Source organism: Rhinolophus sinicus, chromosome 3 (genome assembly GCF_057876585.1).
Source record: "Rhinolophus sinicus isolate RSI-liver-muscle chromosome 3, RSI-T2T, whole genome shotgun sequence".
NCBI lineage: Eukaryota > Metazoa > Chordata > Mammalia > Chiroptera > Rhinolophidae > Rhinolophus > Rhinolophus sinicus.
The window spans coordinates 103,433,359-103,447,773 of NC_142503.1; the positions used below are offsets into that span (position 1 = coordinate 103,433,359).

Consider the following 14,415-nt stretch of genomic DNA (forward strand, 5'->3'; position numbering starts at 1 on the left):
AAGCTTGTCACACACTGTTACTAAGGTTCATCGCGCCACTTCCCATACTGAAGATCCCTGCCCTTCCATTGGATGGCACTTGGCAGCAATATTCACCGTATTTTGTAATCACAATGGAAAGTCTCCGTGTCACACATCGCTTCTGCTATGGCGATTTCTATACAATAAAAACATTACAGTGTGTCATCATCCACCTTATTCACTGGATCTGGCACTGTGCAACTTCTGGCTCTTCCCCAAAGTCAAAATGACCAGGAAAGGTAAACGTTTTGAATTAACTCAGAACATTGAGGCAACCACAATAGCACAACTAAAGATAATCACGAAAGAGGACTTCCAGAACTGCTTCAGCAAGTGGCAAGAACGATGGGATAAGTGTATTCAAAACGAGGTGGGTAGTTAGAACTGCTTCAGCAAGTGGCAAGAACGATGGGATAAGTGTATTCAAAATGAGGTGGGTAATGGCAATGTGTCTTTTACTGTAATAAATTTTTTTAATTTAAACATTCACCATATTGTTTGATCACACCATACACACACACACACACACACACACACACACACACGATGCCAAAAAATGTATACACATTTTAAGAAAGGAAAAACTGTATTAAAATTGTAATAATATATACCAATAACAAAAGATGAATACAAGTCATGTGTATACATTTGTGTGGCATCCCTGATATACATATATGGCTTGCATCATATTTCTATTGGACAGGACTGCTCTAGAACAGTGGTTCTCAACTGGAGACAACATTGTCCCCCAAGGGACATCTGGCTCTACCTAGAAACAGTTTTGGTTGTCACAACTTGGGAGTGCTACTAGCATTGAGTGGGTAGAGGCCAGGGATGTTATTAAACATCCGACAATGCACAAGATAACATGTTTTGGAAACAAAACATACCTAACCACCACCATCACCACCAGCACCTAGTTCTCTTATCAGAATATAACTGAGAAAACTATCCAGACCATAAGGAAGTAATGAGGGAATGGATGGATGACATGGTAATGGATGTTAACAGAAAAGGCTTTTGTGGAAGATGAAGAATTTGTGATCATAAAAGAAGGCTGGTCTCATTTTTAAGAATCAAAAACAAAAGCATGAGAAATACATCTTCCTTTAGCGTTTAAGGAAAAAAACTACTATCAACGAAATACATGTAAGAGTGAGTAAGAAGTCTCAGGCTAGTCAGGACAAGAAACTCTTGCAGTAATTTAGGGAAGGAGGGCCTGAGCCCTTAAGCTACGTATACTGCAGCTCGGAAAGAACAAATGGAATAATCATCCCTTAATCTTTTGAGAGCATTTTTTCTTTAAACATCCTAACCATATACAGCATATAAACATATTTTTAAGGATGATAAATGAGCATTATGATGTGTTTAAATAAAACTAAGGTAGATAACCATTTTTATTAATCAACAGTCCCAAATAAGATTAGACCAAGTCTCCAGCTAAGGCTGGAAAAGGCTTTTAGGCAGACAATATTACCTTTCTGTGTCAAGTGCCTCCTCATTTTTCATCCATCTAATGGTTGGAACAGGAAGTCCCGCAGCAACACACGGCAATACTGCACTCTGACCAATGACTCTGACTAAGGAAGAAGGTTGTTTCAAAAATACCAAGTTTGATGTGATCTCAGGATCTAAAAACAAACATTTAAATAAAAGGCAATGATTAAGAAAGCACTTTACCACTTTAATAACGAGGAATGGCAAATTCCTACTCAGTCTCTGTGGCTTTATATAACAAAATATTTTTGGCAAAAATGACATAAGGAAATTCCCTTTAAATTAGCAAACATTTCTTAAATAACTTCTATGTGCAAAAGTGCTCCGCTAGGCTCTCTGGGGCCTTAAAGATGGTAAGTTACAGGTCCTGTCTTCAAGGTGCGTACTAGTTAACTGAGGGAGATTTGACATGAACATTTCCCTTTAAAAAATAGGAAAAAGGAAATGCCTCCTGAGTGGTGCAAACAGAGAAAAGATTGAGCAGGCTCAGGGCTCTTAGCAGCATCCTCCCCACTCACCATAAGAGGTTTCCTTTCTTTCCCTGTATCCATGTTACTTCTTAAAAGCTTTCCAAGTTTCACCTCTTTAACTTGTTCACTTCGTCTGTCAATCCTCTGATTTTATAATGGCACAACTATCAGGCGACCACTATGTGTGTTCACTTTATACAGTTGTCCTTTACGGACATATGAAACAGCCACGCCCTTAGGGATAAAAGATAGGGTTCTCTATATACTGAGGGGGTTATATTTCTAGTGCTAAGTTTTGAGGAAAAAGACTATTCTCAGGCAAAGAGATGTGACTTCTGTCCCCATACTCTTAGGAAAAGACGTTCTATAGCCATAGTAACCACCACCATAGCTTGCTTTAAACTTGTGTAACCAAAGGACAGTTCTGTAGCCACGGTAACAAGTAAACATTGTCTAATAGATCAGTGACAACTCGCTTCAGTGAACATGCCTTTGGAGCCAACCAATCAGCGACAGCCTCAGGCTTTAAAAGTCAGCCATTCAACAACAGACAGAATCATTTGCTCCTAGGGCTGACATTAACCTGCTCTCCCCTCTGTAACCAATCATAAAACATGCTTCTATGGCTGCCATCAACCCACCCGTGCCTCATAAACAACATACCAAAAACAATGTCTTCCCCAAAATTCTATAGATCAGCAGTTTGCATTATTCAAGAAGGCTATGCTTGGCACAAGTTCAAATAATCAAAACATTTGGTCCTTTGTTTTTGTTGCAGATATTGAGTGGTGGCTCATATTGGACACTGCGAATCTTGTTTCCGTGGATCTGGTTTAGAGGATTTGCTTGAATGCTATCCTGGTATAAAGAAGAAATATGAGCTCTGCCATGTTGAAGCAAGTGAAGAAGTAGGTTGGAAGACACTGCTTGTGGCAAAATCTCTCTCTCTCTCTCTCTCTCTCTCTCTTTCTCTGTCACACACACATACACACCTTGAATTATTTGAATTTTGATAGAAACAAATTTGAATATTTATTGGCCTCTTTCTACCAGTTACCATTATTGGCATCAGACAGAGTTCTCTGCCCTCACTGAGCTTACATACTAATGGGGAGAAACAACAAATAAAATATGTACTGTGTCAGACGACAGTATGTTCTGAAGTAAAATGAAAGGGGAAGAAGAAAGCCTGGGGAGTAGGATGGGAATTGTTGTGCTTTGGGCAGTTTTTCTTTGTGAATGGGTTTCACATTAACTGGTACTTTATTTGCTTAAAACCTAAACTTTGTCAGTTTGAGAAGAAATCCACTGTGCTGCATAGATCTTGCCATTTAAATTCTAGGATTCTGGGTTTTTTGACCCTTGATAAAATTTTATCCAAGAAACAGAATAGATACACATATATTTTAAAACATGAATCATTAGGGAATGAAGTAGGAAATCAAGAGTTATTTAAGTTTTGGTGCCCCCCTTTTTGTCTTTTATCCTTAAAGACTGTAGCAAGACGAAAGATCACTGGCTCTGTCTCTGAGACAAAAAGTGACGACATTAAGAGGAAAAACCACACCCTCAAACAAGGCCAGGTCACCCCATTCGCTGCCCTGCGCTCAAAGTAAAAACTATGAATACTTTTAGTAACAATTCAGAATTCATCTTTTTCTCCCACCTGCCTCATCAGTGGAAGTTTAAAGTCATGACTTTTTCAGACATCTATACTTACATATACAAATATACAAACTTGTATTAGATAATTGATTTTTTCAAAAGTCCAAGTAAAGAAAGAAGCAATAATTTTTAACTAAAACCTGTTTTTTGATTACTGCTCAACTTGCTACCATTTAGCAAAAAAGCAAATTTCCATAGTGTTCATCTCAAGTCTTACTGCTTTACAACTGTGGTATATCTTCTATTAAAAATAAAAAATGAAGTAGTCAATCCAGTGATTAATTTGACATGGCTTTCGTTGGAAAGGGGGAGACAGAGAGGGTGATGGCAAAGAGAAGACCAATAGACAAAAAAGTAAATTAAACATACAGTAGTTTTCTTTTAAAAAAGTAGAGAAAATCCTCTTTTCAACAAAAGGAAAAAAGCATTGAAAGCCCATGAGTCAAGCCATTGCCAAAACCATGTTCTATCTTAAGTAGCTTTTCTTTTTTTCTCCCTTTTTTAGAAACAGAATCTCTGCCAAACCACCATCGATTGTGATCGTCCCCAGATGGGGCTTCGTCTTCAGACCTTCCCTCCCCAGACTTGTCAGGTAGAGGGCTCGCATGTTCCTTTTTCTGAAGGGCTTTCCGGTTCCTTATCTTCTTCTTTGGAATTGTGGGGCGACCCACTTTCCCTTTCACAGGACTTGGTGTCACTTTAGCCTATAACCTGGGTTGGAGTATTTTCTCTTCTTTTCTCTCAGGTTTGTGCTTCTTAACCATCTTTTTGCTTTTCTTTTTTTGAACTGCCACAGCCACTGTCACCGTTGTCTTCCATTAGAAAACCTCCATCACTGCCAGAACGTTTCTCCCGGAAGGTGCCTCATCCTCTTCTTCACGGCCCACACCTTCCATGAGCAGCTCTCTGTGTTTAGAAGCTGCTTTAGAGGCTGCCTGCCATCGCTGGTGCTCATTTTTGTGATCTTCTCGTTCATTGTCACTGTCCTCCGCTCAGTGAGAATCATCCTTCTCGGTCTTCACATCTTTTTCTTTTGAGTCCTTACTATCTTCCTGTGAATTCCTCCTATTTTTAGCTTTTCTGGAAAATGACTGAATTGAGGGTCCAAATCTCTTCCATAATCTTCATCAGCATCATCAGATTCCTGAAACTGTAATAATCAACGACCTTCCTATTTCTGACAGGCCGAGACACGTTTGCTGTTGAAACAGGACCGAGCTGAGACGCCAAAGGCCAGGACCCCGTCCCCGCACTCTCGGCCTCACCCCTACATGGGCCCAGGAGGCCGCGGCTGCCAAACCCTGGAGCTGCTGCCTTCTCAAACTCCACCATTCACTGATTCAGCGCTCCATCATCAGACAAGTACCCCCTCCCACATGTCTTCAAAATGGATTAATCAAACCAGCCAAAAATGCACCAAAGCTGCACCTTCCCCACTAGAGCTGGTGGGGAAGGTTGCCATTTTAAGCTGTGGTCAAGAAGGCTTTCCTGAGAGTCGTATCTGAGCAGAGTGGTAAGACAGAGAGTCAGGCAGATATCTGAGGGAAGAGGACTCCAGGCAGAAAAAAATGGTAAGCAGGAAGGCCCTAAAGCCAGACAGAGCACGTCTGGAGTCCTGGAAACACAGGGGGCCACAATCACAGAGTGAGGGAGAGAAAAGTGTGAGATGGAAGAAGACAGGTGGGAGAGACAGGTAGCACTCAGATTGTATAAAGCGTTACCTGCCAAGGACCTTAACCATTACACTGAGATGGGACACCGTCAGGAGGTTTTGAGCAAAGATGTGACATGATTTAGTACACATTTTAAAAGATAACTGGCTGCTGAGCTGAGAATACATTGGGACAGGAACGACAAGAGCAGAGACGATGATGACAAAGAAAGAAACTGCATTTGAAAACACAGCTCCCGTCCCATCAGGGACACCCTACAGAGTCACTCACTACTCATCGCATTGGTCTCGCTTTGCAAGCCCATCCATAGGCCCACACAACGTGGGGATGGTCCAGTAATGCTCACAGACTCACATTCAACATTAGACATGTGGAAAGAATCAGGTACCAAGCAGTGGGAATAGAAGCTGAAAGGTGACACATGAAGAAACTACAAGTGACAGAAGTTAAGGGGAAGATGTTACACAGCTGAGAAAAAATACACAGAACAGATTATGAGGAAAATAAGGAGGAGCAGAAAGAGGGAGACCCCATCAAGAGAAGGAAAGACAGAAAGAGGAGCTGAGTTTACATTAGATGGGGAGCATTACAAAGATCCAGGAACTCTTGCTTCCCGGTGTGTGGTGAGTGGCTGTGTTGTAACCACTCTATCCCTTATATGAACCAGCCTGAGGGAGTCTCTGCTTCTTACAAGTAAAAAGACCTAATTATAGAAAGGATTTATTGCAGGGAAGTAACAAAACTGTAAGAAGTATCCTACTGTGGGGAGGCTTGACGAAAGACAGAGCTAATGGTTCCTTGGTCAAGAAGAATGCCATAGATACTGAATATACTTTATTACTCGATCAACTTTTACTGACAAATGCATTCACTGAAGAGTGGATCTTTCTGCTATGTTTTCTTTTTTTCCTCCCTGGTAAGAGATGTCAATGTCACACCACATATTTAACAGTGTTTATAAAAAAAAAATTCTAACAGACAATTTTTACCCATCAATAAACATAAAAGTGTCAGTCCTGATAATAAATTAATACCTGGAAGAACTTTTAATTCCGCTTCATCACTATACTTTGGTGGCCCGCCACTTTCAACTACGCAGCGATAAAGTGCTCCGTCTCCCTCAGTTGCGTTGCTGATGACTAGGGTTCCACTCGGAAGTTTGATAACTCTGTCATCCAGGAGAAGGGGCTGCCTGTTCTGTTCCCACCTCACAAATGGCACCAAATCTGCATTCACTTCACAATTAAGAATTGCACTGTTCCCAGCATAAACTGAAGAAGGTTCTGGTTGGCTGGCAAATCTTGGAAGACCTGGACAAAAAAAAAGAAATAAAAATGCAGTTAAATTTTACTTTACAATGTAGTCATGGGGACCAAGGGCAAGTCAGCCCACATGGCCACATGTGTGGTGGAACCAGGACCAAGAAGAAGGTCCCTGCATCAGGAAGCTGGCTACATACAGGGTTACAGCTCAAACAAGTGCACGTGTGAGGGGCACTTGGAGTCAGATTCCTCACAGCTGGAGAAACAAGGTACAAATATGGCAAAGCAGAAGGATAAAATCAACCCCATGGTATTGGAGTCGAATAGAGGTATCAGTGTAAACTTACGGGTTCTATATAATTACAGATACATGAACGTAGATAGATAAACATATAGATGTATATGTGTGAGATATACAGACATTTCATATAGTCATTACACACACACACATCTCCTAGCTTTGTCCGCAGAGTCCAGAATCAATGTCACTCCAGTGGCAGTGAGTTCATATGGTGACCTAACCTTGATTTCTAAACACCATTCTCCACTACAAGGAACCAATGCTCCTTGGAGAAATGGCTGACTGTAGGACTGGAATGGGGAAAGTACAAGATGAGCCTGGAATGTCTTGTGATAGAAAGTAAGGAAGTATCCAAAGAATAATACGGATGTATCAAAAGGACACAGAAGTGAGACTGAAGCAAGTTTTCCTCTGTCTAAATCTGGAATAATGAAAATTAATGCAGAAAAGAATCATGAACAGATGCTAAAACTAGTAGGTGAAAGTTTGACGCGAGATAGGACATTTATAAAGTATCAATTTATCTCCCCAAAATTAATTAATAAAAGTACAAAATACTTATTAACTTGACAGTGGAGAAACACTGCGCACACTATCTTCACTAAGTAATAAAAGTTAACATCACCAGTATTGGAACAAAACGTCACATGCTTCCTGATATGAAGCACGAAGAACACAGAATCACTTCTGTGATATTCCTCCCCAAAATGCAAAACCTGAATGTATTCACAGGGGAGAAGCAGAAAACCCAAAATGAGACAAGGAAAAAGAAGACTGGTTTGAGATTGAAAGAGTCTAGAGAGATCCAAGTATGAAGTAAAACACGTAATCCTGGAGCAGAAATGGAAGGGGTGGGGGGAGTACGTTTCTACTTTTGTTCTTTCGTTATTAAGAACATAAAGATAACCGGTGAGATATGAATGGTATCTATGGGTTAAATGGTAGTATTGTTTTAAGGTTAATTTCCTGAAATTGATGGATGGTTATTTAGGAGAATGTCCTTGTTTTTAGAAAACATTCACAGAAGTATTTAGGTAGGGGTAACATCTACAACTTAAACTTCATGGTTCAGCAAACCATTCAGAAAAAAATGTATCTGGGTACATGAATATTGGGGGTTGTCAAGTTAGATGAGGTGAAATGTTAGCCATCGAGTAACCTGAGTGACGACTATTATGGAATTTCTTGGTGTCATCCTTGCAATGACTCCATAAGTTTTAAATTATTTCAAAATATTAACAAATAAATGTAGTCATAAGTACTCTGTATATGCCACAGAATGCAGTGGCTGAGAAGAGCGTGACTTCTGGAGTCACATAATTTCAATCTGAACCCCAACTCCACCACTTCATGGCCGTGTGGCATCGGCAAGTTACTTATCTTCTAAGCCTCAGTTTCTCCATCAGTAAAATGAGAACAGTAACAGGTCTACTAGGGTTGTTAAACAGTTAAATATTTAATATAAATCATATATAGCATATTGCCTGGCACATAAATACTCAACACACATAGCTACTGTTATTATTAACGATAATATCTAGAAAGTGATTCTGAAATGCTTAGAATACAAGATGTTTCTTTAAAGACTAACAATCTTAAAAGAGAAACAACTCCGGGTCTTCCGGTTTTACGATGGTTAATTAGTCCATATGTAAATGACATACATTACAGGTTGTCTAGCTGTGCTACAAATTTTTGTTTTTTTTTTCAAGAGAATTTTTGAAGAAAATAAAGACAAAAGTAATCAAATATCGACTTTTTAGAAACCAGAAAGAAAATTAGAAGGAAATAACAAAGATAAACACAGAAACTAACAAAAGGAAGAAAGAGAATCTGAAATGAAACCAAGAGCTATCCTATTTTTTGAAACTCAAAATACTCTCACTCCTTAGGTCTCATAAAAATGAGTAATTTTTAAACATATAAACCTGCAACAACATATGGGAAATCAGCAGACAAGAAATTTGAAAAATTTTCTGAATAGAGAAAGCCGATGGAGGAAGCAGTAAGTGAGATCAAGGCAGAAAATGCTGTGGCTTCCTGTGCTCACAAAGCAGGAGGCTGGGTTGTCCTGCTGCTTCTGGGGAACCGCTGGAAAACAGAGGGAGAATGGGAGTGTGGACGCCAAGAAGGAATAACAAGGTATGTACATAGACCACCCAACCCCCCACCTGTGAGCACAAAAGACCCACAGCCAGGGGACTGCCCAGGCAGTAAAACAAAATTTTCTGCTGTGGAGAAATGAGACAGTCCAAAGAAAAAGAGCTGTCATAGTTAATTCTATGACCTATCTACTTAGGATTCTTCCAAAAATTCTCCTTCTGGATTGGCCAGAGTCAGTTTGCAATTGCTTTCAATCAAAGAACTCTAACCAATAACATTTAGAATGAAAATCTGGCATTATCATTTTTTAAAAATAGTTTTATTGAGATACAATTTATATACTGTAAAAGTTACCATTTAAAGTACAAAATTCAATGGTTTTTAGTATATACACAGTTGTGCTAACATCACTACAATCTAATTTTAGAACATTTTCATCATCCCCCGAAGAAACTTTGTAGTCACTTGCACTCAGTTCCCCATTCCCCGTACCCATCCCCCAGGCCCTATCCCCCTAAATCCAGCCCCAGAAAACCACCAATCTATTTATGGCTCTGTATTTGCCTTTCTGGACATTTCATACAGATGAGTCATATGATATATGGTCTTTTGTGACTGGCTTCTTTCACTTAGCATAATGTTTCTCAGGCTGCTCCATGTTGCAGTACATATCAGAACTTCATTCCTCTTTGTTGCCAAATAATATTCCACGTATGAATATACCACATTTTGGACATCCACTCTTCGCTTGATAGACATGTACATTGTTTCCACTTTCTAGCTATTGTGAACAATGCTGCTGTAAACATTCACACACAAGTTGTTGTGGGAACTTATCTTTTCATTTCTCTTGAGTATCGGATACGTAGCAATGGAACTGCTCAGTCATACGGTCACTCTGGTTGGTTAACATTATGAGGCAGTGCCACAGACCAGGGCTGTCTTTTTAAATTACACGCACATACAAAATATACACCCTATGACCCAGCAATTAGGAGAATTACTAAGTCTAGTAATCTATTCTATAAATATCTTCAAAAGGCTGCTCACTATAGTAATTTTTATCCGTGCAACTGTTCATCAAAAAGGGAATCTTCAGATAATTCATAGTGTATCTATGCAATGGATACTATGTAACTAATAAAAAGACCTTCTATTCATCTCTTGTTTTAGGTATTACTTCCTCCTGATACCCAGGCCAAGAGCAGGTGACACAACTCTCCTATGGAATCTTGTCTGCAGCCAAAGAATTTATCAACTTGTATCAAAATTGCCTGTTTACTCAAATATCAGGTCAAAAACCGTTTCCTGAAAGGTAAGAAAGCTAAGAGGAAGGACGGACAAACCTAGCAGAGGAGAAGAAAGAGAGGAAAGGTGGAGAATAGGATTAGCAGGCAGTGGGCAAGCCATGAGCAAAAGCCAGAGGCAGAGAATGAAAGTGGTGATGGAGGCAGGGGAGCGAGGAGTGATAAGGAAGCTGGAGAAGTGGAAGCAGCTCATGAAAGGGCTCAAGAGGCCCGTTTGGACATGACCCTGATGCTGTTTCCGGAGAGCCACCAGGGGGTGAGACGGAGTGCTCAGGCCACAGTGTGGAGAATGGAGCGGAGGAAGGGAAGAATGGGCAGCAGTCAGTTACAGGGCTGTGGCGAGGGTGACGAGTCGGCTCAGGGAGGAGAACGTGGATGGAGCACACAGACACCAGGAAGCAAGAACTCAGTGGATTTGGTGACTGAGAGGAAGGAGTCAACCTGAAGCCCAGGTTACGAACATAAATGATGAACAGGAGCTGACCTAAGTGACAGAATAGGGGAAGTCATAATGCTAATTTATTTATCGACATGTTGAAGAAACCCTGGCAAATCGATTTTGAAAAGAAGAAAGAAAAAAGAGCAAAGATAAATTGTCAAAAAGGGTGACTTATTTCTCCTTTTATTTTTCCATCCTTAATCTGTGATTACAAAATAACTATGGTGGCTTTACATCACGCTCTAATTGGACTTTGAGCATTTGGCTCCCAAGAGGAAAAGAGCCATCACACTCTGACTAAAATGAAGGCGCAAACACACCGAGTGAACATGAGGTGGGCGACCATGGCCGAGGAGTGGGAATGAATGGGAGACCAGCCTCAGTCATATTCTTATTTCGCATGTTAGTATGTCACCACGGGAGCATAAATATGAATGAAAGACAAAACCATTTTTCTACAATGTGAACTTTAACAAAACCTTAACTATTTCACCTGGTATGTAAGTGGAAAAACACGGATCTGAAGAATGCCAGTGTCCACCACAAAACAGGTCTGACTCATTTAGCAACCAGATCTTACTATTCAAGAGCCTTAATTTTTCTTATATTTTCTATCATTGTTAGAATAAGGGTGCTCTAAAGTGAATGTTTCTCTCTCTAAAATTTTTTGTTCTTCACCTTTATATATATGTGTGTGTATAGTACATAGCATACCATATATATATATATATATATATATATATATATATATATCCATATCGTACGGATTTTTAAATAATTTATAAAATGAAATATAATTTCCTTGCTTAAGGCATAAAGGAACCAAGATTATGCTGCGTAGGATAAAAGTTCGCAACCAGAGTGACTCGATTTTCCTACACAACTTTCTCTGCCATTCCCAAGTTAAAAAGAAAAAAAGAACTGGTTCAATACTGAGCAGTCTTAAGCCATCTAACTAATGAGAAAGTGGAAAATCGCTCCAGTTTGCTTTGAGCACTGAGCCAGCCCTACATAATGCTCGCTCAACTGATCGATACCTGTTAAATGAGTATATCTGCTGTCACCAGTTATGACAAGCCTAGGATAATACTGCTTTTATCAAGATTTACTCTTTATAAAACTTGGAAAATACATTACTTAACAAAACTTACCTGCTACTGTGAGTTTGGCTGTCCTGCTGACAATAGTTCCCAGACTCTCCACGGTGGCCACACACTGATAATACCCCTCATCAGGTTTATTGTGTTTGGAATGCACCACGTTGCTGATAAATAAAGACCCATCTGGGAGAAGCTGGCGGCGATCATCTGATACTAAGTTTAAAAAAGTTCCATCTTTCTTCCATTCAATTTTTGGAGAAGGCTCAGAATATGCCGAACAGTTCAATATAACAGAAGAGCCTCTAATTGACAGTGTATCCACTGGCTCCACCAGAAAATAAAATGGAGTGAACGTTCGAATGCTAGATCCTACAAAAAAAACAAAACAAAAAAAAAAAACAAAGTTAAGCAAAACTTTCTTTTACTATTTTTATAAGAAAATATAGTAGGTCCAAAAATTATTCATAAATGGTTATGTTGTTTGAGTATGATACATAAATACAGTCACTTCACTATGAATAGTTAATAAATAAAAGTTGTTTTTTACTAGGAAATCAAAATTTGACCCATTTAGAAGAAAAACATTAGAATAAAGACCCTGCTAGCTGAGATAATCAAACCCTATTAGACGGTAGGAATATCTAATAAAAGTTTTACTTTAAACCCTACAATGGGATTTATAAATATTTCAAATTATTATAGTTAAAGTGAAATTTTCTATGGAACATAAAGGAGGCAGAAAATTGAAGTGATTCTTTGTTAATAAGGCATCTTTTCAGTGTTTCTGAGACATCTTTCACAAAGTCACTATACATACAATTTGTCCATTTTTCTAGTGGATTATTTACCCTGTTGACTTAAAAGCAACCTTTTGGCACAGCTTTCATGTTTTGCAAGTAGTCTTTTTTCTATTCTGACTGATTTCTGTCATAAGAAAATAAATGTTAATTCTATAAAATCAAATCTGTTATACTTTAAAAGGTCTTCTTTATCCTAAGATTATAAAAAATCTCAGCTTTGTTTTATGCCAGTACTTCTGTGGTTTCATGTTCTATATTTAATCGTCATCTAGGTCATCTAGAATTCATTCTGATGTAAAGAGCACGGGGGAAGGGGCCAGAGGAGGGGGAGGGGATCAGTTTAATTTTCCTAAGTCCTTGGCTAATTCTTTGAACATGGGAAGAACATAATTTAAAGAAAATATTTGCTATAAACCTTATATTCTCAGCCAGACACAGCTTTCCATTTTAAAGCTTTATCGCTTTTCCTCAAGAAAACTACTGACCAAACTACCTTGTGAACAATCGGTGAAGCTGAGGCCAATGAAGGAAACACAGGCTGTTTTTCAAGTCTGTCTACACACCTCTTTACTTGTTAACTTATTGTACATTATGAACTTAAGGATGACACCAATTCTTTACCAGATAATAAAAGAATGGTTCTCAATAAATGGTTCTCAGGAGGTTCTCAAAACCTACTGGCAGAAGGAAGGAAATAATATTCACTTATTTTAACATTTTTCAACACAATGATAAGCAAATTCGAAACAGACTAAAAACTTTTCCCAAAAACTACGAGGGGGTCTCCATCCCCATTTGATGAACATGAAACTGAACTTGAAATTCTTCAAGTCTTAAAACTCTTGAAAATGAGCTTAGGAATTTTTCTGAAGTAACCTACAGTAATTCATTTCAAATTACTATAAAATGTTATATTGCATTAATTTACTGGAACTATAGTAAAATTAATCAAAATGTAAACTTCAGGGCAGTATAAAATGATAGCTAAAATAAGAGAAATTACTTTTCTACCTTTCCTATGTAAGTATTAAATCTTTTTTATACTACCCAAATGTAAACAACTCAGGAACTTAGAAATGTATTAGACCGGCAATCAAACTATGTGAATTAACAATTTAAAATATTTTATCCCATATATTAATAAATAATTAATTTTAAAATTCAGAAAATTTTTTGCCATTTGAAAAAACTTACACCAATGTAAACGTTTTACAGTTTAACATTCTATCATGCTCAAGTTTATTTTGTTGTAAAAGTCCATATCTGTATCAATCCAACTGAACAAAAGAGTGTATGTTCAAAAAATTAAGAACAAATCATACTCATAAGAAAGTTCAGAAACGCCTCTGAAAATCAAGGCACTTCAAAATTTTACAGAAAATATCCACTCTATATTACTTAAATGCAGCGTTACTGACGTATTTATGTGTATCGGCTTTGTATTTCATTCCCTCAGTAAGCAGGCAGTGATATAGATATTCTCCCTTCACTTAAAATCCCTCAAAGGCTTGCCATTGCCTTTTACAAAAATCTCTAAATGAACTCCTTACCTGGACTTCCACAGCACTGTGACCTGGCCTCTGCCTATTTTCAAGCCCCCCCCCCCCCTCCATTACTCTCCCCTTACCCTCCCAGGCATGCTGCACTGCTGTCAACCCCCTCCCCCCACCGGCCCCTACCCTCTTCACACAAGCTACTCCCACGACCACCCCTCTCCAAGTGACTCCTAGTCTTCAACTCCAAGCTCAATTTACACATCACTTTCTCAAAAATG

General features: G+C 38.8%; 1 protein-coding gene and 1 pseudogene across 11 annotated transcripts in view; both read right to left on the reverse strand.

The window, feature by feature from the left end:
- The window catches only part of NEO1 (neogenin 1), a 213,162-nt gene that overhangs the window by 139,064 nt on the left and 59,683 nt on the right, over window positions 1–14,415 (reverse strand). For all 11 annotated transcript variants that reach the window (XM_074328259.2, XM_074328253.2, XM_074328255.2 and 8 more), the window contains exons 2-4: window positions 11,893–12,210; window positions 6,364–6,639; window positions 1,502–1,655 (exon numbers count right to left, since the gene is read on the reverse strand). In XM_074328259.2, the coding sequence (XP_074184360.2) occupies window positions 1,502–1,655; window positions 6,364–6,639; window positions 11,893–12,210 (748 nt within the window). The remainder of the gene's footprint in view (window positions 1–1,501; window positions 1,656–6,363; window positions 6,640–11,892; window positions 12,211–14,415) is intronic.
- LOC141570458 (nuclear ubiquitous casein and cyclin-dependent kinase substrate 1 pseudogene) lies at window positions 4,064–4,988 on the reverse strand (annotated as a pseudogene).